Source organism: Mesoplodon mirus (assembly GCF_964341445.2).
Source record: "Mesoplodon mirus genome assembly, chromosome: 5".
In the NCBI taxonomy this organism is placed as follows: domain Eukaryota; kingdom Metazoa; phylum Chordata; class Mammalia; order Artiodactyla; family Ziphiidae; genus Mesoplodon; species Mesoplodon mirus.
Genome location: NC_138980.1, coordinates 46,342,860 through 46,368,906, shown reverse-complemented (window position 1 = coordinate 46,368,906; position 26,047 = coordinate 46,342,860). Strand labels below are relative to the sequence as shown.

The 26,047-nt window shown below is 47.6% G+C and overlaps 2 protein-coding genes across 6 annotated transcripts in view; both read right to left on the bottom strand.

Moving 5' to 3' along the window:
• Nucleotides 1-7,643: 7,643 nt before the first annotated feature.
• Nucleotides 7,644-25,294, bottom strand: AKAP8 (A-kinase anchoring protein 8). 4 transcript variants are annotated; one of them, XM_082620849.1, is made up of 15 exons: nucleotides 24,077-24,494; nucleotides 23,688-23,783; nucleotides 22,624-22,662; nucleotides 21,185-21,217; nucleotides 20,562-20,656; nucleotides 19,447-19,930; nucleotides 18,817-18,946; nucleotides 18,525-18,571; nucleotides 17,101-17,134; nucleotides 15,081-15,168; nucleotides 13,201-13,342; nucleotides 12,738-12,831; nucleotides 12,168-12,298; nucleotides 10,873-10,968; nucleotides 7,644-9,385 (listed from the first exon to the last, which is right to left on the bottom strand). In XM_082620849.1, exons 1-15 carry the CDS (start codon nucleotides 24,167-24,169, stop codon nucleotides 8,924-8,926), a joined length of 2,064 nt encoding a protein of 687 aa, XP_082476975.1. In that variant the 5' UTR covers nucleotides 24,170-24,494; the 3' UTR covers nucleotides 7,644-8,923. The 4 variants fall into 4 exon arrangements, with proteins under 4 accessions (XP_082476975.1, XP_082476976.1, XP_082476977.1 ...); XM_082620850.1 differs by lacking the exons at nucleotides 23,688-23,783; nucleotides 24,077-24,494 and adding an exon at nucleotides 25,215-25,288 and having other exon boundaries at nucleotides 7,645-9,385; XM_082620851.1 differs by lacking the exons at nucleotides 23,688-23,783; nucleotides 24,077-24,494 and adding an exon at nucleotides 24,520-24,933 and having other exon boundaries at nucleotides 7,645-9,385.
• Nucleotides 25,295-25,629: 335 nt separating this feature from the next.
• Nucleotides 25,630-26,047, bottom strand: part of AKAP8L (A-kinase anchoring protein 8 like) — a 30,579-nt gene continuing 30,161 nt past the window's right edge. For both annotated transcript variants that reach the window (XM_082620855.1, XM_082620856.1), the window contains one exon: nucleotides 25,630-26,014. In XM_082620855.1, the coding sequence (XP_082476981.1) occupies nucleotides 25,697-26,014 (318 nt within the window). In that variant the 3' untranslated portion in view covers nucleotides 25,630-25,696. The remainder of the gene's footprint in view (nucleotides 26,015-26,047) is intronic.

The window sequence follows — 26,047 nt, the reverse complement described above, 5'->3', positions numbered from 1 at the left end:
CATGGCTGTAAGGGTCATTTTGGTTTCTGCTACTTCATTAACATTTACTTTGCTGTGTTTTTGCTTAGTTTCAAAGTGTTTTACAAATATCATTCACTATCACACTTAAAATAATGAGAGTGCTGGAAGACCTAGTGTGAAGAGCCATACGATTGCAATTTTAAAAAGGCAGTGTTTTTTTTAAGAAAAGTTTCAAAGTGGAAAGAAAATGCAAATGTTACACATGGGATAAAAGTAGTCAAGAGGAAGGAGTCAGGAAGTCAAAGAAGGAATGATAGTAGGAGCTCTTATATACTGCTCAGTTGGTTCAATCATTTTAGAATACAGGTTGGCCTAGTCTGGTGAAGTTGAAGCTCTGCACACTCTACGGCCCACTAATTCCAGTCCACGGAAACTCTCAATGACACACTTAAGAAAGTTCAGCATAGCGCTCTTCCTAAAAGCCCACGCTGAAAACAACCCAAATGTCCACCTGGTAGATTGTAGTATAATGAAAATGAACAAATCACAGCCACACACAACAACACAGATGAAACTTACATACATAATGGGAAAACCAAAGAAGCAAGGCATACATGATGATTCCATTTCTATGTTGATTTCTAAAACATAAAAATAGACTGAGGTTTTTAGGGAAATAAAACTATACAGTTTCCTGTTGCCTGAGGAGGTCTGAGCTGAGGATCCATCATCATGAAGTCCTCTGTGGAGTTAGGAGGACCGCTGCTTCTGCTTATTTCTTTTATTTGGTTGTGTTCTGGGCAAGAGCCAGTGGAGGTGTGGGGACTATAAAGAAAAACAAGCAGGTAATTACCACTGGTCACTTGAGAGAGTGATCAGGAAGGGATGAGGAGAATGGTGTGGGTGGCCAGTTTCTGAGGTATAGTGGTATTCTGTTTCTTTTTAAAATTTATTTTCCAAATTGAAGACCTGGCATGGCTCTGCTGATTCACGTGTGTGTGTGTGGTGGGGGGGGGGGGGGTAAAAAACACAATGTGAGATCTACCCTCTTAAACTGTTAAGTGTACAGTACTATTAGCTATAAGCACACTGTTGAGTGTTGAACAGCTGGTTTTTTTCATCTTACATGACTGGAACGTATTCTGCTTCCTGACTGTTCATTTGACTGTGCATTCACTCTACTATATGTTTTATGCATATTTGTATTATATTTTAATTTTTTTAGGGATAAAAAAGAATGAATCATATAAACAAGGAAAACTGTGCCTAAGTGAAGGGAACTGAACAGAAAAGGCTAATGATGAAGTTGACATGGACAAACTTCTGACTGTATGGCCAGGAAATGAGCAGCATTGCAAGATACCTTCTACTTTAAGACTCACACGGAAGGCTGGCAATTTGAAAGCTTAGAGGCTAAGCATGGTGGAAAGTGTTCCTGATAAAATTTCGGTGATGAGCCACTAATGGTCCCAGGGATTCAAGCCCTTATGGAATCATCATGGCATCAAAATGAATGACAATGGGTCAAGTGAGGTTGCTCCAGCTGCTAAAAAATTATCTTCAGCATTTACTGAACAGAAAAGGTTTCTTGCCTTGACAGATCTTCACTATAGTTGAAACCAGCCTATTTTCGTGGAGGATGCCTGATAGAATTTATTTCAGCAAAGACTTCATGTGGGAATAACCTGGTCTCATTGGTGTAAGTACAAGTCAGGACTGAAAGCTTACATCTCTTTTATTCCTTTCATCTTCAAGACAAATGGGCTGAAGAAGCAGTTTCTTGGAATCTAATACTTTTATAAGAAGAGCATCTGTATCTAGATTTATACTAGTATTGTCTGGTAGCCAGCTTTCAAAAATGATTGATTACCCTTCTGTAATCTCCTCCCTTTGAGTGTGGTCTGGACCTAGTCACTTGTTGATAACAAAGAGATTATGGCAAACAAACAAAAAAAAGATTATGGCAAAAGTGATGGGATGTCACTTTCATGATTAGGTTACAAAAGACTGACTTTCATCCAGCTGGACTCTCTTTTGCCTTCTCAGTTTGCATATTTTGATGAAGCTAGCTGCCATGTAGGTGAGGCCCAAGGAACTGAACGTAGCTTCTGGTTAATGCCAACAAGGGACTAAAGCCCTCTATCCAACAGCTGCAAGGAACTTAGTTCTGCCGGCAAACACAATAACATTGAAAGTAGATCCTTCCATAATCAAGCCTTCAGATGAGACCACAGCCTTGGCCAACACTTTGATTGCAGCCTTGCAATTCCAGCTAAGCCACACCTGACTCCCAGAAATTGTGAAATAATAAGTGTGCTTTAATTTTAAGACACTAAATTTTGGAGTACATTGTTATGTGGCAATAGATAACTAATAACATACATCCTGGGACCAAATATACCCTTTCCCTAGGGAAGACATATTTCAGCCTTAGTGGGTTTGATGAATAGTGTGGCAAGCAAATTCTTCCTTCTCCCAAAATATCCCCTTTGTTCCTCTGGTTTTGCATTGTTAAACTAGACAAAGTATATTTCAAATACTGGGGAATATTGTGGTCTTAGTTCTTTTGAGACAAACAGTATTGTCATTTAAATTATCTTCCAATTGGAAGGAATTAGGAACTTACGTCTCTCTAAGGAGGCTATAGGTTTCCTTATGCAGACTATTGTAGTAAACAGTTCACACATTCTGTTACGCTGAAGTTAGTCATTGGCCCTTGGGGGTTACCTCTAGAGAGGAATTCTTTCAAAAATAATTTCATGACAGCAAATAAGGGAAATTTATGATACACTTGTGAGCTCTCTATCTTCACTCCTATTTAGAGAAATGCTCCCAAATCTTTGTAGGCATCTAAGAAGCTAAAATCCCCAGGCATTTCCCATGGGACAAGTTGAAGATCTGTCCTGAGTGGGTATCTGTGGGCAGGTTACTGAGCAAAAGACTTGATACATGCATCCACAATGCCTACGCCCTGCAGGCACTCAATACTCAATATGTTGACCTGTTACTCATAAAGTTAGATTCCCAAAAGAAGATGTTATGTACTTTATGTTCTTTATTTAAAGAATCCAGCTTAAATGGATTGGCTGGAATTAGAGTAACTACAGGAACATAGACAAATGGTCTTCCACATAAACTTAAAGGAATTCACAGTTAGGAGAATGATTACTAAGGATATAAGTAACTTTTTAAAAAAATGTTGGGAATTCCTGGTGGTCCAGTGGTTAGGGCTTGGCGCTTTCACTGCTGAGGGCCCGGGTTCGATCCCTGGTTGGGGAACTAAGATCCCACAAGCCATGTGGCACAGCCAAAAAAAAGTTACAGGGATGCCAACACTGTAGTGGGAGTTCTAGCCAGAGTGATCAGGCAAGAAAAAGATATAAAGGCATCCATATAGGAAAGGAAGAAGTAAAACTATCTCTATTCACAGAAGACATGATCTTATACATGGGAACTACAAAAGGATGGACCAAAAAAACCTTTCAGGGCTATTAAGCAAATTCAGCTAAGTTGCAGAATACAAGATCACACAAAAATCAGTTGTATTTCTATACACTAACAACGAACAATCCAAAAATGAAATTAAGAAAACAATTCGAGGGAGTTCCTGGTGGTTGAGTGGTTAGGACTTGGTGCTTTCACTGCTGTGGCCCTGGGTAAAACTTACAGAAAGAAAATTCCATTTACAATTGCATCAAAAGAATAATTACAAGTACATTTGACAAAGTGAGTGCAGAAGTTATACACTGAAAACTACAACACTGCTTAAACAAGTTAAAGAATAATTAAATAGTGGAGGGACTTTCCTGGTTGTGGTGCAATGGTTAAGATTCCACGCTCCCAATGCAGGGGGCCCAGGTTCAATCCCTGGTCGAGGAACTAGATCCCACATGCATGCCACAACTAAGGAGCCCGTCTGCTGCAACTAAGACCTGGTGCAACCAAATTAATTAATTAAAAAAAAAGAAATAGTAGAAAGACATCCATGCTCATGAATTGGAAACCTTAATATTTTTTAAATGGCAGTACTCTCCAAATTGATCTATAGATTCAACATAATTCCTACCAGAATATCAGCTGACTTCTTTGTAGAAAATAAGATAACCCTAAAATTAATATGGAAATTCAAGGGACCCAGAATAACCAAAACTGTCTTGAAAAAGAGGAAGAAAATTGGAACATTCACACTTCCCAATTCCAAATCTTACTATAAATCTACTGTGTGGTATTGGCATAAGGATAGATATATAGAGCAAAAGAATAGAATTGGAAGTACAGAAATAAACCCATGTAGCTATGGGCAACTGACTTTTGACAAAGGTGCCAAGACCATTCAATGGGGAACGACTCGTCTCTTTGACAAATGGTGCTGAGACAACTGGATAATCACATGGAATAGAATGACGTTCAACCCTTACTTCACACCATATACAAAAATTAACTCAAAATAGACCATAGACCTAAATATAAGGGCTAAAACCATAAAACTCTTAGAAGAAAACGTAGGGGTAAATCTTCACAGCTTTGGATTTGGCAATGATTTCTTACATATGACACCCAAAGTACAAGCAACAGAGAAAAAAGATAAATTAGGACTGAACCAAAAACAAAACAATTTTTTTGCATCAAAGGGCACTATGAAGAGAGTGAAAAGACAGCCCACAGAATGGAAAACAATATTTGCAAATCATATCTCTGATAAGTGTTTAGTATCCAGAACATATAAAGAAATCCTACAACTTAAGAAGACAGGGACTTCCCAGGTGGCACAGTGGGTAAGAATCCGCCTGCCAATGCAGGGGACGTGGGTTTGAGCCCTGGTCCGGGAAGATCCCACATACTGCAGAGCAACTAAGCCCATGCGCCACAACTACTGAGCCTGCACTCTAGAGCCTGTGAGCCACAACTACTGAGCCCACAAGCTACAGCTACTGAAGCCCGTGTGCCTAGAGCCCATGCTCTGCAACAAGAGAAGCCACCACAATGAGAAGCACGCGCATTGCAACTAAGAGTAGCCCCCGCTCGCCACAACTGAGAAGGCCCACGTGCAGCAACGAAGACCCAACACAGCCAAAAATAAATAAATTAATTAATTAATTAATTAATTAAAAAACCCAAAACAAAAAACCACAATGAGGGAAGTCCCTGGCAGGCCAGTGGTTAGGACTCTGCACTTTCAGGGCCATGGGCCCAGGCTCAATCCCTGGATGGGGGAACTAAGATCCCACAAGCTGCGTGATGTTGCCAAAAGAAAAACAAAACAAAACAAAGGAAAAGAACCCCACAATGAGATAAGAGGTACCACTTCACACCTACTAAGATGGCTAGAATCAAACAAGAAGAAGAAGAAGAAAAGGAAAATAAACGTTGGTAAGGATGTGGAGAAATTGGAACCCTTGCAAATTGCTGATGGGAATGTAAAATGGTGCAGCTGTTGTGGAAGCATTTGGTGGTTCCTCAAAATTTTAAACATAAGAATTACCATATGACCCAATAATTTTACTCCTAGGTAAATACCCAAAAGAATTGAAAATAGGTACTCAGATACTTGTTCATGAATGTTCCTAGAAACACTATTCATAATAGTCAGAAGGTAGAAACAACTCAAATGTCTATTATTGGATAATTGGATAAATAAATGTAGTATATATATATATATATACAATGGAATATTCAGCCATATAAAGGAATGAAGTACTGATATAGGCTACAACATGGAGGAACCTCAAAAACATTATGCCTAGTGAAGAAGCCAGACTGAAAATGTCATGTATAGGTTTCCTTTATATGAAACAACCAGAATTGATAAATCCAGAGACAGAAAGCAGATTAGTGGTTGTCAGCAGACTGGGGAGGAGGAGTGGGAAGTGACTATTGATGGGTAAGGAGTTTCCTTTAAGGGTGAGGGAAATGTCTTGGAACCAGTTATAGGTGATGGTTGCACAACTTTGTGAGTGTACCAAATGCCATGGCATTGTCTGCTTTAAAATGGTTAATGGCCCATTTTGTTACTTGAATTTTACCTCTTAGGAAAAAAAAAAAACAAACTGTTGAGCTTAGAAACCACTTTTTCAGTAGTGCCAAGTATTTATTATCTCACTTAATTCTGATAACCAACTCTGTGAGAATGGATAGATTGCCCCCTACCCCACCATATTCATATTGTCCCCCAAACTGAATTCCTATATATATATATATATATATATATATATATATATATATATATATAAAGTATATGCTCAACCACATAGTGTTTTTGAGAGGAGGTACATACCAACTAAACCTCACAGGCCTCTCAGTGTCCTTATACAAGATAAAGGAAGTGGCCCAATGCTAAAAGGCTCTTCTACTGTTAGTGCTAAAATTCTACTTCAACTCTACTGTGCCTGTCTAATCACTACCGGCTGCACTTCTGGTGAGCAAAGATCACTTTCAGCAGTAGAAATGATTTCTTTATGGTCCAAAGTCTAAGTGAAGAGGATTTACTAATACTGATTATGTACTCTTGAATGAGCACTTTGCTCATTACATTGTATTGTTTCCCCTTTAGCAACTGTAGTATTTCATAAAAACCCAAAGAAATCACATAGGCCCACCGTATTACCAAAAGTTGAAACTAGGTTGCCATTCCTAAGATTTTTTTGCTTGCCAGTAGCAGAGATTGTCAAATTCTCTAAATCTGTTTTTAAATAATAAAGCTGCTCTATGGAAAGTTCATGGCCATTGGTGTCTCATGGACCTGTGTATTGACCTCGGTAGTCCCACATCTTTAATGCGGGGCCCTAAAAGTTACTTAACGTCCCTCTCAGGTTTCTCCCCGACAGATGGGAAATAACCGGTATTAGTTTGCAATGAGGAAGCTTGCAACTTATTCCTGTCATCTCAGGAATATTAGGGCACCCCTTTGTGCAGCCTGAGTAATGACTCCCCATCTTGGGGAATGAGGAAGGGCCTGGTTTAACCTAAGTTTAGGAATAAAATGATTCATGTCATTTCACACGGGGTGGGGGGGGTGAGGGTGGTGGTGAAAGAACTTAATTGAAATTCAGATTCAATGGCAAGCCTTGTATTAATTTTACAAGAGGGGCTTCCCTGGTGGCACAGTGGTTGAGAGTCTGCCTGCTGATGCAGGGGACGCGGGTTCGAGCCCTGGTCTGGGAGGATCCCGCATGCCGCGGAGCGGCTGAGCCCATGAGCCACAACTGCTGAGCCTGCGTGTCTGGAGCCTGTGCTCTGCAACGGGAGAGGCCGCCATAGTGAGAGGCCCGTGCACCGCGGTGAAGGGTGGCCCCCCCTTGCCGCAACTGGAGAAAGCCCTTGCACAGAGGCGAGGACGCAACACAGCAAAAATAAATAAATAAATTAAATAAATAAAAAGATACCACCAAATTACATTCTTAAAAAAAAAAAAATTTTACAAGAAAAGCAAGGGAATTCCCTGGTGGTCCAGTGGTTAAGACTCTGCACTTCCACTCCTGAGGGCGCAGGTTCAATCCCTGGCTGGGGAACAGAGATCCCGCATGGTGTGGCCAAAAAGAAGAAGGAAAAAAAAGCAGTTTCATAGTTTTGTTATCCTTTTTCAGGCTACTGATGGTCAGTGCCACCATCTTGGCCTCAAGAGAACACACTTTAAAGGGCATGCATAACCTGTGACTAAGCCACACCTGTGCAGTAAAAGGAACGATGTTTAGAAAAGATTCATAGGCACCGGTTTCTTCTTACTAAGCAGTTTATTTGTTTTTAGTTCTAACATTGACTTTTTCATAAATATTCATCTCACATCTCCAATAATGCTCCTTGAGAGCAGTGCCCATATCTAATTTTTATCATGAATTAGCACCTGGTACACAACAGATGCTCATCAAGTATTCTGCTACCTCTTTCCTAACAATTTCCCACTGGCCAATGCTTCCCCAAATGTGACAGTTCAAAGGTTTATAGGAAAACAGACCCAGTGGTATCATTTCAAAAGGGAGGTATCTTTCAATTCTTTTGATTATATGAAAGTATAACTGTTGCTTACTACCCTTTAACACATGCTGGCTTTTCTTTCTTACAGATTCAGAAACTTCCAAAGCAACAGTATTTATCTAAAATAAAATGTTTATTCATTTTCCACGGATAGTATCTATGTATGGCAATTTATACTGGTTTTCCATTCATGAGACATCAAATTTTCTTTTTAAATATATTTAAGTAGAAGTAACTCAATTTAAAGAAAAACAAAACCGAAAAAACCCTGAAGTAATGCAGAGGTGGAACACAAATGAGGTAAAACATTGTAAAGGTGATTCACCAAGGACTAAAGGTTGGGAAACAATGCCCTAGGCAAAGTGTTCCCATTCTTGAGGGGTAAGTAGGTATGCTTCCAATGGTGCAGGTGTGTCAGATTCATCAGGCCTTTGAGAGTTCACTGATGTGACAGGATCAACATCCCGTTAACAAGATTCTGCTGTATCTTGTGAAGGAGGACCACATACCATACAGTGTACCACAAAAGCAGAGATCAAAAACTGAAGCCAAAGCAAATTCTTGAAACTTAAAAAAAAATCCTTTATAAAGCAAGATATATCCTAGTATTGAACTACTCCCAGACCAAAAAATAATACGGGGTGGAGGGGTGGGGTGGGGTGGGGTTGGTGGTTGTGGTGGTGCATTCAGCCACTGGCTGTATTTAAGCAAAGTGTCACCAAAATCTACTTATCCAACTTTTATTATTCCAACTACAGTGTAAAGAGAGATGTCACAGCCGCTTGTGGGAATGTACAACTTCTGCAGCCTTCAAACCAAGGCAGAAAACCACGCAACTCTTAAGCCTGTGAGGTACACTTTTCTGAAGGAAATGGCTGGGTCTCTTCACCAAAATAGTGTTCCAGCATCATACACCCTAGTACTGCTTATAAACCAAAGAAGAAAGAACAATGCATTATATAACACATCCCCTGAAACAGGGAAAGGAGGATCATTCTGTGGGAATAGCATCTTTGGACTCTGCATCAGTTTGTTCCACTTCGGCTTCTGCAGCAGCTTGGACAGGAGCAGTGACTGTCAAGGTGCTTTCCGACTCTGCTGCCAGGGTTTCCACTTCACCTCCAGCCTCAGCAGCTTCACCTCCAGCCTCCGCTTCAGTGTTGCCCTTCTCAGGTGCCATTCCACAGGGTGCCTCCGCTTCCAGCAGCTCTCCAGGGTGGGAACCACTAGTGGTCTCAGCTGTGTCCGTAGGGCCTTCCCCTTCCGCCAGCATTTCACTACTTTCCGGAGTAGGTGCTCCTTCCCCATCTACTGCCCTCACTGCTGCCGTAATCACCTCAGCTAAGACCTCGGCAGCTACCTCCTCCGGTGTCTCTTCCTTATCCTCACCTCCTAAATTGTCATCTCCTTCTATTTCTGGATCAACGGCTTCACTGGTGAAAGGATCTTCACCCTGGCCAAGAAGAAGAAACACAGGTTAGTGCAGTCTAAAGAACTGTCCAAATGAGAGATTGAGGCTCAGGTTGCTGGGAGTTTATCTTTTTATAATGGGCAGAGTTAACAAGAGAAAGCTTTTAAATCACACCAGGTGAGTCAATCCTACAGCTGCTCAGAGCCTACAGACTCAGAAAAGACATCTCAGAAAAGCTTCACCAGTACTATTTTGCACTTATTATTCAAGCATGTAATGGTGAGGAAAGGTTTAAAAAGACCTAGGTTTTCTTAACCCAATTAGAGAAAAAAAAAAAAAAGCCTCATTTTAACAGGAAGTTAAGGCTCTTTCTTAAGTTTCGATTAAGCACTCAGCCCAGGCATGAAGGTTATCCCCATTTTACCAAGAAGGATATGAGACTTAAAGATCGTAACTTGCCAGGTCACACAGCTATTAAACATCAGTCAGGATTCAATCCAAGTGTGCCTCTCTCAGAAGCTGAATTTCTCATGAGCATATGCTAAAACTATGTCTACTTTAGAAAAAGTAAACTAAGCATTATCACTAGCAGATTAGAAAACGTGTTTTAAAATACGCTGTTTAGAGAGTTCCCCCGATGACCTAGTGGTTAGGATTCTGGGCTTTCACTGCCATGGCCAGGTTCAATCCCTGGTTGGGGAACCGAGATCCCGCAAGCCGCAAGGTGGGACCCAAAACAAAAACAAAGACACTTATTTAGAAGCTTGAGTCTACAGCTGACTCCAGGAACTTTAAGTCTGTTTAAGCCACAAAGTAAACACTGATCAGTTATGGTTCTTAAACCGGTTATTTAGATTCTATCCCTTTATGGTTGAAATGAACTGTCAAACACTGAAGCAGTTAATAACTGAGAGGAGGGCAAACACATCCTAGTCAGGTTATGCTGAATCTTAACTCCCAGCCCTAAACGCTGAAGTCATGGGGCTGAGCATTTAGCAAAATGTGCTTCCCAAGGAGGAACCAGAGACTCTTCCAACCAGACTCCTCTCTAGGGTACCCTCTTTGGGATTTTTTATTACTCTGCTCCTGTTACTCCGTAGTATGGCACCACTGGCTCTTCCCTCCCCCTCATTCCCCATCTCACTGTTGGTTGTCTCTGCCCGCAAAACCTTGTTTTAGCTTCCACCTGGACAATTATCATTTACTTTGGTTTGTTGTTTTGTTTTGAAGCATCTCACCAGCGTTTTGCTTGGTATTTTATGGATAGTCAGGGTTTCTCATGGTGAGAGTCAGCACTATCGCACAGATTAAACAAGTAGGACCAAATTCCAGAGCTCCCAGGCAAGCAGTGAGTCCCAGGAAATGTGCAGTTGTGGAATCCCAAGCCCGATACATTCCAACATCTCTCAATTCTTCAGAAGACTCAGAAATGCCAAATACTGCACTCTGGATATAATTCCAAACCCACAGAGTTAGTTCATCCTCCATCTCAAAAGCTCTTCCCATCTACTGGACTCCTAAGCACAAACCTTGAGGTATTTTTCCAGCATCTTCACAATATGTCTGTTGTTCAAAACACTCTTAGCCACATGGAGACTTGTTTTCTTGAACTGTTCGGCAGCCAACTACAAAGGAAATCAAACATAGCTTTTAAAAATGGCGTGCATAGAGGAGCATGAGAACAAATCAGCCTGGTTACACTGAGTTGCTCTGAGATTAGTCCTATGCAAAGAGACTAACATCTTTCTTCACTATGGTTAAGTCCCCAAATGCTAGGCTCCAATAACGAAAGAAAGAAGGCACTGGAGAGGCACCGGAACTGAGATTGTGAAATAGTGTAGAAAACTCTGATAATCTCAAAAGACAAAAGCACAGGCACACGACTGATGTATACTATGTGCACAAGCAAGGATGAAATAAGAACATTTACAGATCAGAAGCTATGAAGACTCAGTAGGGGAAAAGGGCAAGCTTTTTCTTTTCAGTTTTTTGAGTTTTATTCACTTTACAAGTAAATTCTAGAGCAAAAGTCTGAATGCTGCAACCATTTGACTGTTCTAGAGCTTGACACATTCATATGATAATCCCATATTTGTACAGTGGTTTTTTGGCTGATCTTTAATAATACCAGGAGACGGGTGGGCAGGTAGCTCCAATTTGGTAGTCAGGTAAACCAACGATAGAGATGCTCAACCAGGGCTTGGAGAGCTACAGCCAGCAGACCAAACGTGGCCACACCCATTCCTTTACTTATGGCCTGTAGCTGCTTTTGCCCATCAGCAGCAGACTTGAGGCGTTAGGCAGGCGTTAGGCAGAGACCTGATGGCTTGCAAAGCTGAAAATATTTACAATTTGACCCTTAAAAAAAAAAAAAAAAAAATATATATATATATATATATATATATATATTGCCAACGCCTTGAGCTAAACATTTAGCCTCAGGCCCCATCAGCTAGTAAGGATCAAACCAGTCCTTAGTCCTGGGTCCCCTAGGCCATTCTGCTCTGAGTGGCCCTCAGCCTCAGCTTATAAGAAATCCAGTTTTTCAGCAACTGGGGAATTTACCCACGTGGTTTACAGAGAACATTCTCAACCCAGGAGAACTGCAGCTACTGGATTTAGTCAATCTTAAGCAAAACGTTTTTCTCACATTTTAATAGAAACTGGGGTGCATTTTACAACCACTTGATGAAATGATGGACTTGATGGTATATGGCAAAAGCCCCTAAAGATGTTAGCTTCCCCGTAAGAGAAAGAAAGTTCGGAACCCCTCCCACTGGCAGCCAGGACTGCCTGCTCCACCCAGCATCAGGGGGGCACTCACCCGGCGGTTGTGATTGTGGTCAACAGAGTGCAGGTGCCGCTGGAGGAGCTGGGGCTGCGCAGGGATCAGCATGTCACAAGCCAGGCAGTGAGCAGCCTCTATTTTCTTGAAGAAGTGCTCCTGGCCAATCCCTGTTGACAAACCCCAAGTCTTGTGGGATTTGGGACAGCATGCAAGTGATGCTTTCTTCCCACTTACTCCCCATCAAGGCCCACATTTTCCCCCTGTAGCCCCTCTCTAAGGATTGTTAGGACAGAATCTAAGACAGGCATCACGTGCCCTCCAGAAGGAGTATGGAGACAGACAAATGGCCTCTACACTTGGCAACTTTATACTTAACTTTTCTCATTCTTCTGGTCCTTTCTCTTCATACAAAGGAGAAAAAAACATCAGAGTGCTTAATGTCACTCCAATAAGCTGCCTGTAGAAGTGTCATCTACATTAGGCCACACTTGAGGGCTTCTTTCCCTTGCTAAGTGCCCCTCCCACTTGTCTTCACATCACATTCTCAACCACCCCGAGCTGGGCTCTGTGATTTGGAATAGCACACACCCCAGGATCACAACTCACCTTTGAAAGGATCTGGTTTTGGTTTTGTGCTTTCCTTCTCCATCAATTCCTGACGCCGCTTCTCAATTTTCTTATTCCTGTTTACAATGTATTCCTAGAGAGGTTGTGAGATGGCACCAAATGAAATGAGGAGAGGGTGACACATGTGGGTATTTTTCAACTGCACCAGAGGCAGCCCCCCAAGGGTGACTGCCAAGCCCATGGGGGGCAGTGACAGCCTTATCTCAGCTGCTCCAAGGAAGGGAAGACAGCTATCAGAGCAGCTCCATGGGCAGAAGTAGCGGGAACTACAATGACGGGAGCTCTCAGTTGTCCCTCTGACTTCGGGACTTGTACACTGTTATTCTGGAAAACGAAATCTTGACCAAGTTTAGGCCTCTTATTTCCCTTCCCTTCTCTGTGAGGGATCTGACACTTGCAGGATCACTGGGAAATGCCGTGATGGAGGCCAAGCGTGATTTACCTGGAGGAACTCCACCGTCTTGTCAGGCAATTTGGTACTTATAAACCGCAGTGTCTCTTTGTGAAATTTGCTTTGCAGATGCTTCTGGATTTCTTCATCTTCGAAGCTACGAAACTTGCACACGGAACAGGCAAACTGAATCCTGGAGAAGGAAGACAAAAAGAAAAGCAGTGATGCACGGATAACCAACTCATCTCTGCTTAGAACTGAAATGGAAATGGGAAAGCAATTTCTGAATTAAGTCTTGTGACTTGTCACAGGGTGTCAGAGTAGCAGTTACCCCAAGTTTCCCCGCCTTGAGAATGAGAGTACAACCTTGCAAGTATTTCAGGAAAATGATTCACGGAGCACTTTACTACCTTACCACTCTTTTTGGTCCAAAGGCTCACAAGAGAACAGCCAAAGGTGGAGACTTTTCAGAACTGTGAACTCCCTAAGTCTCCAGCCCACTGCTCTGGGGGCCTAGTACCTAACTTCATAGCTTCTCAGATGTTTCCTTCTGCAGCCACTCAGAAGATACAAAGCAACCCCATTTAATACAACAGAGGAACTCCCGAAGACCTCACACAATTCAAAACTCACATAACCTAAGATCAATTCTCCAATGGGTCTCAACGTAAAGACATCACAATCAAGTTCTACGAATGAAAACTGAGGTTTCCTGTGTGCTTTCAAAATCTTACCAAATGCATGCGTGCTGTACGGCAAGGGGAGAGCACGCTACAGGCCCCCAAACCCCCACAGTGGGGTGCTGCTTCCCTCAGCTCTGCTCCATTTGGGGTGTAACAGCACAGGCCCCGGGGCACTCAGGAGTCCTCCTCTGCCAACTCAGAGATCCGCTGGCCCCCAACGCCCGCCTCCTGATCTCGGGACAAGCGCCACAAGACACTCTTGCCTTTGCAGATACCCCCGAAAGAGGAGTGAAGAGGGGAATCTCCCAGGCCCTATGTGCAGGACTATCAGGAAGCTACCAAGGAAATACAGGGTTCCTACTTCCCTGCTGCATCTTTACCTCCCCCGTGACAATTTCTCCAAGTTTCTTTGAGGATCTTCAGTCACTAGGGCAGTCTAAAGATTCCTTTAAAAAAGTCATCTCAGTTCCCATGTGGCATGAAAACAGATCTCATAGAGCTGTCATTTTATTCATCTGTTTAAAAACAAGGATTTCAATGAATTCTGTAACACTTGGAACTCCTACTTTTCAGTTCCTGGCTTTCCAGCCTCTACTGTTAGCTCTTTCGCTAAGCATTTCTTTGCACAGGGAAACCACTACCCCCATTTAAGCCTCAAGGGCAAGGGTTCCCTTTCAAGTCATCAAGAGAGCCTGTACATAGAGACATAGCCACCTGTGGTCACGGGCCTCATCAACCACACACTCACGTGGCCACCTGTGGTTTACGGGGAGAGGCGCATGGTATGGTCACAGCAATGCCCTTTGGGGTTTGCATTTTTTTCTATTTAGAGACAAAATCTTGAAGGTAGCAACTATACATATATAATCGCCATGTCAAGCTCCACAGGTGGTTTGGATTTATTTGGACAAGGCACCCAAAGCACCTTCTTGGCAGCTATGCTGAATGAACTTCACCTGTCTGGGACGGCAGACACAAGCCAAGGGGCAAGGGAACTCCGCATAGCCCTGCAGGAGGGCAATCAAGAGAGCCGCTGGCTGGGAATGTGAGGGCCACACAGACCCACCAGCAAGGATAAGATTCAGTGTGTTTCCCAAGTTTTGTCTCCCATCGACCTGACTAGGATTTCCTGACATACACCTGGAGTCAGAAGATCAAACCAGGCACCCCCCTGCATTGTGGAGTGATGACAGATGAGCTCAGGGGAGTCTTGACAGTGTTCACCTCCCACCTCGCCTGCCTCCTCACCTGTCAGCTGCTCGGTCTCTCATCCTGTCTCTCCTCCTTTGCTTCTCCCTCCTCTTCTTCACTTCATCATCCTCATCGTCCTTCTCTCCTGCAACAGAAAAGTCCCTTCGAGACACTCTGAGGAGCCTGCAGATGAGCTGAGCACCAGGGCCTTGATGGGGGCTACAGTTCGGCCACCATACCCCATGCCCTGCCACGGCCTCCACACATGGCGGGGGCAGGACACCCTGAGGTACCAAAGGGCTGTCAAAGGCTCCCAACAGGGGTGGCCTTTGATGAGAACCCTCAGTAGTTCCCAAGGGAGTCACCTCACTCCCCCCATGGTCTGATAAGGCTGGCATGGGCCAGGGACATGGCCCGCCCGGCCCCCTCACACCATGGCCCACCTGCTCTCTCTGTCCTTCCCTATCTTGCTTTTCTGATCCAGCACCCTACGATTGGATCTTCTCCCAATGTTACTTAAGGAGAGAGAGAAGCAATTCTTCCCAGATAAAGAGGCAGCAGCTGGAAGGCCTCAGAAAATAAAGCAAAAGCCACTCTACTGCCCTCCGTCCCACCTCTAGGTGGACCATGACAACTGTCCCATTGGCCTCCTCTGAACTAGGGCCTCAGCAGGTCTGACAATCCCTGGTGGCCCAAACTCTATCTTCCACTCACAAAAACCGTCAATCTAGGGCTTTCCCAAGAATATGTGGGAAGCAATCCCAGAAATAAAAATGGGAAGAGACCAACTGGTCCTCCGTTCATCCCATGGGGCCAGTGTGGGAGCTCCTCTGAGAGCTGTGCAGCCCAGAGTCCCAGCATGAGGTGAGGCCAGGCCAGGTCACCGCGGCTCAGGGCCAGGGCCAGACACTGAAAAAAGGTTGGATAAGCATCTGAACTGTAACCCCTACCCCTGATGCCAGTCACGAGACTGTCCCACGAAGATGGCGACCGGCGTGCGCTGCTCAGAAGCCTCTCAAAAGGGCGTGTGGGATTTTTGGCAAGAGGTCACTGCCTGAAACTATTACTGCTGTTTAATAGCAAAGTCATCCCGGGTAGGTAGCAGGACCTGCGCGCAATAAACACGTCACCTTTGCTTTAGCATTTACCCCGCTGCATGAGCTGCAAAATGCTCTCTGTGGTCCCAAGCTATAAATGTAACTGCCTCAATAAACAGGGCAGGAGGACCTCAGAGGGTTGGCTAAACCTGAACATATAAGAGAAGGAGCATCTAAGCCAGGGGCCTTCAGAATTTATGGGAGCAGAGACACAGGAGCCAGCCTGTGATTCTTCGGGGAAACCAGCTATGGACAGACCCATGGGAACAGGAAAAGAAACAAGTGGCTGTTTCTTCACGTCCCCCTGAAGGGCTTAACACTGCTCTGTTCTTGCTGCTTATTTTGGTCTCTTAGGTTTCCCTCGCTTGAACTGGTGAGACCTGCTGAGCAGTGACTGCCTCTGGAGGATCTGGGCCTGAGTGTGCCCGACAGTCCCCCCGCTTCCCGAGCTCCCCACCCAGGCAGGTGTCTGAACTCTGCCCCATGCCGTGCCAGTGTCCCCACCATAGAGGCTGAGAGCATGGCCCTGGCCTGGCAAGCAAGGGAACTGTGGACAGAATGAAGCCCGGGAGAAAACAGTACAGGGACCTGCACTGGCCAAGGGGGGAGCAGAGAAGACAAGCTGGAGGGCGCCTTTTCTTTTCTCTCTTGCATTTCTGAGACTCTCCCTTCCCTACCACTGCGAGCTACTGCAGACACCCAGAGATGAGTTTCCCCCTGCCTCTGCAGCCTGCACTGAGTGAGGCAAACAGTCCTGTTTCCAGCAAGTGTTGCTCCAAACACCAAGGCAAAGCCTCGGGGTGACTGGCATGGCCAAGGCCCACCTTGCAGGTATGGCCCCTCTTCTGCCCTGAGCCGCAAGCCCCTCCACCCAGGCCCTGGGCTTGCTCAGAAACCCAGCCCGCCTGGGCATTAGGCGGTGAGTGCAAGGTAGCTGGGCAGACACAGGAAAGCTCAAAGGGATGCTGGGTGATGCCTACCTCTCTGCCTCCCGGAGTCGAAGAATTCGTCCTCCTAAAAAGGCACAAAGTCAGACCGTGAGGTGGAATTTCAAGAACTCTCCACAACCAGCCCAGCACCCTGCCACCACCTGGTGCTCGTTGTGCCACCAGGAACACGCCCAAAATGTGTCAGGACAAGTCCCAGGGCCATGGGATGGAGCCTGAGTGTCCTCTCACTAGTCCTGGTTGCCTTCTGAGATTCTGTGATGATGACTAACTTGCTTTTTTATTAAAGACACAGTCCAGCTTTTAGTTCTTCCTAAAGCTAGAGAACTACCTCTGGCAAGTGAACAGTTCTGCACGTGGGAAGACCAAGAGCCCATCCATCAACTGTGTTAAGCAACCTCAATTTGTAGGAAGCTAGTTCCTGCACTTTAATGAAAATGGGCTTTATGAAGTTTCCCAGCTACTTGTTTACGTTATAACAAGCCAGGTATAGATAAAAACGACTCATCTAACTGAAAATTGAAACTGAGGCCATTCCTTAGACATTAAGCTGAAGATTAAATTAGCAATCAGCAGATATGCAGAGATTTTCAGACTCAAGATCTAAGCAACCTAGACATGGAGCAAGCAAGACCCTCAGAAAAGTTGAAAATTCACTGTATCCTGCCCCTCCCTCCCCTTCCCCAAACTCGTCTGACCATCAGAAGCACCTGGATGAAGCCTTCATACATCCAGATTTCCAGGCCCTACCCCAGACCTGGATCAGAATTTGCAGGAGGTGGCAAAGGCTTGCTCCCCCAGGTGCTTGTGCATGGTCCTGGCTAAGAGCCAGCCTTCAACACCCATCTCCCATGACTGGTTTTGAGAGCTGAATGACAAGCATGCAGTTCAGCACCAGCACAGAGCTGGCAGCAAATGAATCTTCAGCGCTTCTTTGATAGCCTCAGCCTACACAGCCACTGCAGTTACCACGTGTATAGCTAGACACATCGCTGCGAGGACACAGGTATGGCTGGGGAGAGGGCTGGGAAGGTCTTCAAGAAAAGAAGGATTGTTGCAAGTGGAAAACTCTTAGAAACCTAGCTGCAAATCTGATTATTAAATCTACTCATGAGGGCTTCCCTGGTGGCGCAGTGGTTCAGAGTCCGCCTGCCGATGCAGGGGACGCGGGTTCGTGCCCCGGTCTGGGAAGATCCCACATGCCGCGGAGCGGCTGGGCCCGTGAGCCATGGCCGCTAAGCCTGCACGTCCGGAGCCTGTGCTCCGCAACGGGAGAGGCCCCAACAGTGAGAGGCCCGCGTACCGCACAAAAAAAAAAAAAAAAAAAAAATCTACTCATGAGGTAGAGTTGAATCTACCACAGCAGCTGTTTCTGCCTCTTTGTAAGGAAGACACTAAAGTAAGGAAAAAATCCCACACTAGAGACACTGGAGGTTGATCAGTAAAGGCGAACTTACACCCCTGAATTCTTCATCTCCTGACCGGAAGTCACCAGCTCCATCATCTACCAAACACAAAGGAATAGGTAAAGTCAGCACCTCGGCAGCTGGCCCACTCCGTTTTCACCTCCCAAACTCACTGTCCAGAGTGAGTGCACTTGTCCTGACTACAGTGGGGACTGTGAGAGTGCAGGTGACACACACCACCCTTGAGTTCCTGTGTGTCCCCTCTCCAGACAAGCAGGCAGAACACCAAGCATGCAACTGACTCATCTTATACACAGCTGGGCCTACTGGCCCCAGGGCATACCGTTTTCAGAAAAGTCTCCTTCACTGTCAGCCCGGGCTTGTTTGGTGTCTGGCTCATCGTAAATCTGCAACTGCTTCCGTTTCCTGCCCAAGCTATCTGGGCCGCAGCGATCAAACTCTCTCCGCCTAGGCTACAGACAAAAGCATATTCCAATGCATTGCTTACTTGGACGGTTAACATACCCCAGAGAAATGAAGAACAAAGAGGTTGTAAGATCAGAGAACAAGGACAGAAAAGGTCTTTTCAGAAAGCAAAGAAATACAACATGGTTGGACCCCCCCCACCCCAACCAAAACACAAAAATTTTATGCTGAGTGAAAGAACCCAGACACAAAAGGCCAAGTATTATATGATTGCATTCATATGAAACATCCAGAAGAAACAGATCTACAGAGACAGAAAGTACATTAGTGGCTGCCAGGGGCTGGGGGAGAGAATGGGGAATGACTGCTAATAACAGAGGTTTCTTTCTGGGATGACGGAAACGCTCTAAAATTACGTGGTGGTGAAGGATGCACAAAGCTGTACATTTTTACTAAAAGCTGAAGTGCATTTTAAAATGAGTGAATCTTACAAAGCTATTTAAAAAGAAAAGCAAATAAGGCAGATGAGAACTTGGCAAGGGCATACCCGATCTCTCATCCGGGTCTGTGACCGGCCACATCCGTAGGGCATAGAGCTGTCATAACCACCTGCCCCCTGCATGCCCATCACGCCAAAGTCAGGGGCCATGGACTGGGAGAAGAGGGAAGGTGGAGGCCTGCTGGTGGAGGGGCCTCCCAGGCCCCGCCCACCCACATAGTTCATTTCCGTCCATGGAGCAGAAAGAGGCTCAGAAGAGGCTGCAGGTGGCATGAAGGGGTCACTGCGCATAAAGGTGCCGGGGTTGCTCCGGTCCTGGAAGCGGCCCTGGCCTCGGCCCCGCATGAAGTCATCAAGGGAGCCCCGCTCACGGGCTGGGTCCCGGCAGTCACTGTACTGACCACCAAAGCCACCATTGCGGTCGGGCCCCAGGTCAAAGTCATAGTCGTAGCTGTAGCTGGGGCGGTAGGGATTGTGCTCGGGCAGGCAAGGCCTGGAATCATAGGACTCAAACGACTGGAAGCGGAAGGAGCTGCAAAGAAAGCACAACCCATCACCACACTGTCCAGGCACCTCAACGCCTCCTGCAAAGCTGACTTCCCTACATTCAGAACAGCAAAGCCAAACCACCACGCATCCCTCCTAAATACTCAGAAAATAAAACAGACCAAAATCCCTTTCAAACACTGTTGAAAAGGGGCATGAAGCCCCGGCCACAGGAATGGGGAGAGTCTGCTAGGCGCCTGATACAGAAATAAGGAGTCTGGCATAGTTTAGCTAACAGTCATGCCCTAAGCCCCACCACTCAAGAAACCAGCAAGTCCTATTACACGCCTCGGCCCCAACAATGGCTCAATTTATCTATCCTACACTCAGGAGGGAGCTGGGGAAGAGCCCTCCCTGGAAAAGCAGGTGCCCACTCCTGTCTACACAAAGCTGGGCATGCGGGATCCCCCGGGAAGGGCTCAGGTCTATAATCACCTCTCCCGGTCCTGCATGCCCTCCCCACTGCCGCTGCTCCCGCCCCTGCCTCCTTCCTTGGACATCATGTCCAAACGCTGGTTGATCTTGGCAATGAGGGAGTCGGAATTGTCGGTGCACGGCTCTGGGCCATAAGAAGCCATATGCATGGCAGGGCCCCCAGGTGCCAGGCCATCACTGGCCTTGGTGGCCTCCCATGAGGCTGGGCCGTAGCTGTAGGTTGCTCCTGTGGTGACGCTGGTGTTCTGGGCACCATAATAATTGTAGTTTTCATAACCTGACAGAGGGAAGAAAAACTAAATCAGATCTCAGCAGTCACAAGGCCAGCCCATGGTGGACAAGTCTGGGGAGGGGCACCCACTGCCCACAGAGAAGGAAAAGGGTCATGGGTCCAAGTGCTACTGGCATTACCCCAACACTGCACAAGTCATCTGCCAAGAGGCAGCAGGAGGAGGGCAGGGGCACGGCCTCAACTCTGAACAGTGGGTTTTCTATACCAGATCCTAAGACTTGCTTCTCATCCAAAGCGAGAGCCCAAGAGCCAGCAGTTGGGACTACTGACGGACCCACCAAAGAGCTGCTGCTCCCAGAATACGACCACAACTCTCCCCACCCCCCACCTCCAGCAAGTTCCCCTGGAGGCCTGCCCCCCAGCCCTCCTAGACACCTCAGGCCCAGTCTGTTGAGCCTTCAGAACAGCTGTGAGCACATGTAGGAGTGGAGTTGGGGATCCCTGCACCCCAGCCTCCCTAGGTAGCTGATTGGAGGCCCACTCACCCACCCACGGACCCCCAGAAGGGCCTACCTTGCCAACTGGCCACACCAGTTCCATATGCACCTTAGAAGAAACAAAAACATACAAGAGTTTTGTTTGCAAAACAAAGGCATCTGAGACACATCCCCTCCCCCCACCACAGCCGGGCTGCTGAAGGACAGTTGTCGCCTCATCCACTATGCACAGGCCAGGGCTGAGGGTGGCTATGTCAGTGCTCCAGGAGGCACCCTTGGCTGCCCATTATGCCTAGGGAAGGCTGCAGTCCACCAGCTGTAAAACTCGTTTCCTACAGAGCACTCAGCGAAGCACAGTCAGCACTTCATCTCCTCCATTAGGGCAACAGAAAGGACACAGCAGCCTTTTTCCAGGAAGCTTGTCCAGCGTGGGCCGCCAGCCAAGAGGCCGCCCAGGCCAGGTCCCTAGGTAGAGAGCCCTTCTAAAGTGCCAGTTCTCACCAGGAGCCAGAACTAAGGCACTGCCAACAGCACGGAGAGTGCACTGGTGGAGAATCATGTCCCGAATGCAACTGAGCAAGGGGTCGCCATGTGCCTGAATAACACAGAAGATCTCCTCCTGGGAAACTCAGTGATGGGCAGAAGAGTCACCCTGCTCCCAGTGGTCCTAGGGCCAAGCTCCAGGCTCAGAAAACAAAGTAAACCCATATCCCATCCCCTGGAACAAATGCTGGCAAAAAGGAGAAAACCCCGCCCACCAAAGAGCACATTCTGGTACTTCAAACACACTTAGCACCATGATATAGACTCACAAGCAGGGTCAGCAAACAGGCCAAATCTAGTCCATAGCCCAGTTTTTGTAGGGCCTGCAAGCTAAGAATGGGTTTTATGTTTTTAAGTGGTCAGGAAAGAAGAAAAAAAAAACATAATCAAAAGAATACTTCATGACATACGAATTTTGACAAAAGACATATCATTTACACGTTTGTCAAAACTCACAGAACTGTTTAACAGAGTGAACGTTAATATAAACTCTAGGCTATAGTTAATAACAATACATCAACATTGGCTTATAAATTGTAACATAAGGGAACTGTACTGGGGTGAAGGTGGGGGAGTGTATGGAATTCCATGTACTACCCTATAAACCTAAAGCTACTAAAAAATAAAGTCTATTAATTATAAAAATCTTTAGTTATACCCTCAGCTATTTACTTAGAATTAAACAACAAAAGTTGTTAAAAAAAAAAAAGACTATTCCACAACACATGAAAATCATACGATATGCAAATTCCAGTGTCTTTAAGTAAATATTATCGGCACACAGTCCTACCTACTTGTTTATAAACTCTCTATGGTGGCTTTTGCACTACAGAGACCATGTAGCCTGCAAAGCCCCCCCAAATTTACTATCTGGCCCTTTACAAAAAAGGTTTCTTGGTCCCAGCTATGCCACGCTGGTGTTGGGGGGGGGGTAGCCCATGCCTCCCTGAAAAGCAGGTCCATCCCACTTACCCTGGGTGTTGGTAGGTCCAGCACTCCATGCCCCATAGCCTGTGAACAGAAGATCTGTGAGTTAGGGTCATAGGTGTCATACCAGAGAACAAGTGCTTCTGAGATGCTCTGAGGAACATAAAGGAATCTCCTTGAAGGAGTTCAGTGCCAGCCTTACAAGAAGGCAGCACAACCACAACAATGTCTCCTTAAAAGTCATCCCACGGCTGGGTTTTGCATTAACACACTCCACCTGCCTGAGGTCAAAGCAGAAAAAAGAGGAGGTGGATGGGCTTCTGGGACAGTTCTGTCCATTGCCTGATGAGGGACCTTGACCTAAGCCTCAACCCGCAGCTGAGGAAGACACAGAACCAGCCACCAGCTAGCTCATCATTAGGACACAGTCCCCCCTCCTCCCGCCCCAAGCAGCCATAAGTACCCCACAACTGAGAACAAACTTCGAAAATTTGGAGACAACAGCTGTGCCTCTCTAGGCCTAGCTTCTGTGTGACTCTGAACCGTCCAATGCTCCGCTGGGCCTTGAAGTCCCAGGGCTTCAGCCTGGCCCTAAGGCATCAGACTGCACTCCTCTCTGTGGTGGCTCCCTCTGCCCCTCCAGACATTCCCATGATAGCATCTGTCTAGCCCCGCTTCATCTGTGTCCCTGGAGCCTGGCACAGAGCTGGGCACGGGCAACCATTCATACCTGTCAAACGACTTCACCTTTACAAAGCCTCCTCTCTCTCAAATACATCCTTTCTCTCCTACCAAGACAACCCAAACCACTGAGTGCCTACTGTATGCCGACACATGACGGGCACTCAGCACACATTAGTTGTGACATTCAGAGAATGACATTCAGAGATGATGTGGGAGCTAAGGCTCAGAGGTTAGGGGACTTGATCCGAAGTCACCCTGCTGAAGGTTACGATCTCCCCATGTCACACAGCTTTCCACATCTGTGCAACAGAAAGGCGGAGTAGTGATTCTAACAGCAACTGACCAACTGTGGGGCACTGGTCTAACTAAAGAGCATGTGGTATTCACATAACCTCACAATGACCCTTGAGATAGGTACTACTTACTCTGTTGTACACAGAGGCTCCAGAGAATAAGTCACTTGCCCAAGAACATGGAGCTGAGGAGAAGAACAAGGACCTGGACCCAGATGGAGGTGCCTCCTATGGCCAAAGAGTAACTCTTAAACCTCAACAAATCTTAGGAAATAACTCTAGATGGAAAAGCTACAGAAGGATTCAGGGAGGCCGCTGCACCTAAACCGAGTCTGAAAAGGTTTTTAGTAGGTAGGAAGATGGGCTGGGGCGGGGGTGACCTCTCCAAGCTAAGGGCATGCATAAAGCAGGATTACTACTAGCTAAAAACTCTGGTAGGGAGGCAGGTAAAGAAGAGTGAGCTCCAGTCACACTGCAGAAAAGACACGAGCACCAGGTAGAGCCACAAGCACACCATGCACCTCAGGACCTCTCTGCTTCTCTGCAATTCCTGCTGCTGGCCTCCTGCTAATGCTGCCACCTTTCAAAACATGCGCCTTCGCTGCGGCAGCCATGATCAGATCGCTTGCTTCTCGAACCTAATATACCTGAATAGGGACCTGCGCCGGGTCAAGCCCAACCCTGCATATTCCAACTGTTCCCTGCGGGCAAACGCGGCTTCCAGCATAGAGCAAAGGCCTCCCAGAAGGCTCAGATTCCAAAGACTGAGAGCAGGTCGCCCGAGAAGGTCCGTCCTGCCCCAGGCCCTGAAACCCAAGTGAGTAAGGGCACATTCCCTCTCACACAGCCCCTCTGGCGTCTCCAGGCCACCACAAAGGACTGCCTTAAGGAAAGCCCCCAATCTGTCACGACCCCAGAGCTCATCGGGTTTCCAAGCTTTGACCAAGATACCCCGCATCTGAACCTCAAAAGTGTCGTCCCGGATCTGCACGAGCTAGGTCCGCGGTAGGCGCCCAGTGAGGCTAACCACTGCAGAGGCCACACTAGGCCCCACTGCTCCGCACCGCGGGCCTGTCGGGGTCCAAACCTGCGCCGCCCATACGGCTTCCGGGACCGGCGCCCCAGGTCACATGTGCCGCGCGGAGGCCCCAGCCAAGCCCCGCAGGTCCCCGGACAGACCCGACGGCCCGGAAAGAGGCAGCGGTTCCGCCTCGGCCCCCGGCCGAAGACCCCGCGCCCCACAAACTCGCGCCATAGCTCCGCCCCCCCGGCGCCGCCATTTTGTGGCGTCTTCCAAAAGGGACAGCAAGCCTGCTAGCGGCGAGAATCCGCAGGGCCCGGCCGACCCCGCCGGGGTTGCGGAACTGAAATTGCCCCAACCGCCTGAGGCGCCCCCCGAAGCCCGCCGCAGCGTCGGCACGCCGAAATCAGCCAACTTCCTCAGGCCCTGTCGGCCAATCCGCACGCAGCGCCCCGGGAGCGACGGGGCCGAGATCCAATAAGCTGCGCGCGCGCGCCCCTGCCGCCTCGCCGCAGGGCCGGACTGCAGTAACCGCGCTCGGGTGTAGTCCCCGGCCCGCAGCGCTCTTGCACGGCGGCGGCCCTGCCGCCCGGGCACCACCTGCCGGTCCCACTCCACAATGAGTTGCCCACACGAACCTCCGTAGCCCTGCTCCATGTCTTCAGCTCGGCCCGCCAGCAGCTCCTTTTTCTAGGCCACCACAGGACGCATGCGCTCAACGCACTTCCCGCCGTCCTCTACTGGTAGACCAGACGCATGTGTCACCCCTTCCACGGGCTACCATTGGCTGGAGTTCACAGCGGGACCGCCCTTACCACCCCAGCTGGCCTTCCGGTTGTTGTGGGGATCGGTGTTCACAGCACCCTGGGAGTTTTGGTCCGGACCGCGGTGCCTCGCTGCTCGCAGGCGTATCCCTTCTCCTCCCCGCCAGTGCGCAGGCGCAACCCACTCTTCCCGGGCCCCGCCCGCAAGCACACACAGCCCAGCGGCTAGGTCCCGACAGCCGCCCACGGGGACCGCGCCGCACACAGACAAAAGAGGAAGAGGTAAGATGGGAAGAAGTTTATTAGACTCGGCTTGCAGCCTCGGCCACGCGGGCTCCGCCCGCCCCGGGCCCGGGTCATGGAGCGCCCCCCCCGCCCTCCTCGTCGTCGTCATCAGCCTCCACGTCCAGGCCCGGGATGCCTCGGATCTGGCGCTCCAGCGCACCGCCCAGTAGGGGCACGGCCGCCTCTTCGTCCTCCTCAGGGGGCGGCGGTGGGGGTGGGGACGCGGCCCCGGGGGCCGGCTCTGGGGGCACTGGGGGCTGCGCCGGCGCGCCCTCTGCACCCTCCGCGACCCCTGCCGCTTCGACCAGCGCCCCCTCATCCAGGGCACCGCCCTCGGCCTCCTCCTGTTCCTTCTCCTCCTCCGGGCTGTCGGTGAAAGGGTTCTCGCCCTGCGGAGAGGGGCGCGATACTGAAGAAAGGGA

Excerpts from the sequence above, each read along its gene's own strand:
- AKAP8 (XM_082620848.1), bottom strand. Across the intron at positions 18,572-18,816 it reads AGGAGACTTTTCTGAAAACG|ATGATGGAGCTGGTGACTTC; the intron begins GTATGCCCTGGG and ends TGTGTTTGGTAG. Across the intron at positions 12,299-12,737 it reads AAAACCAGATCCTTTCAAAG|GGATTGGCCAGGAGCACTTC; the intron begins GTGAGTTGTGAT and ends GTTTGTCAACAG.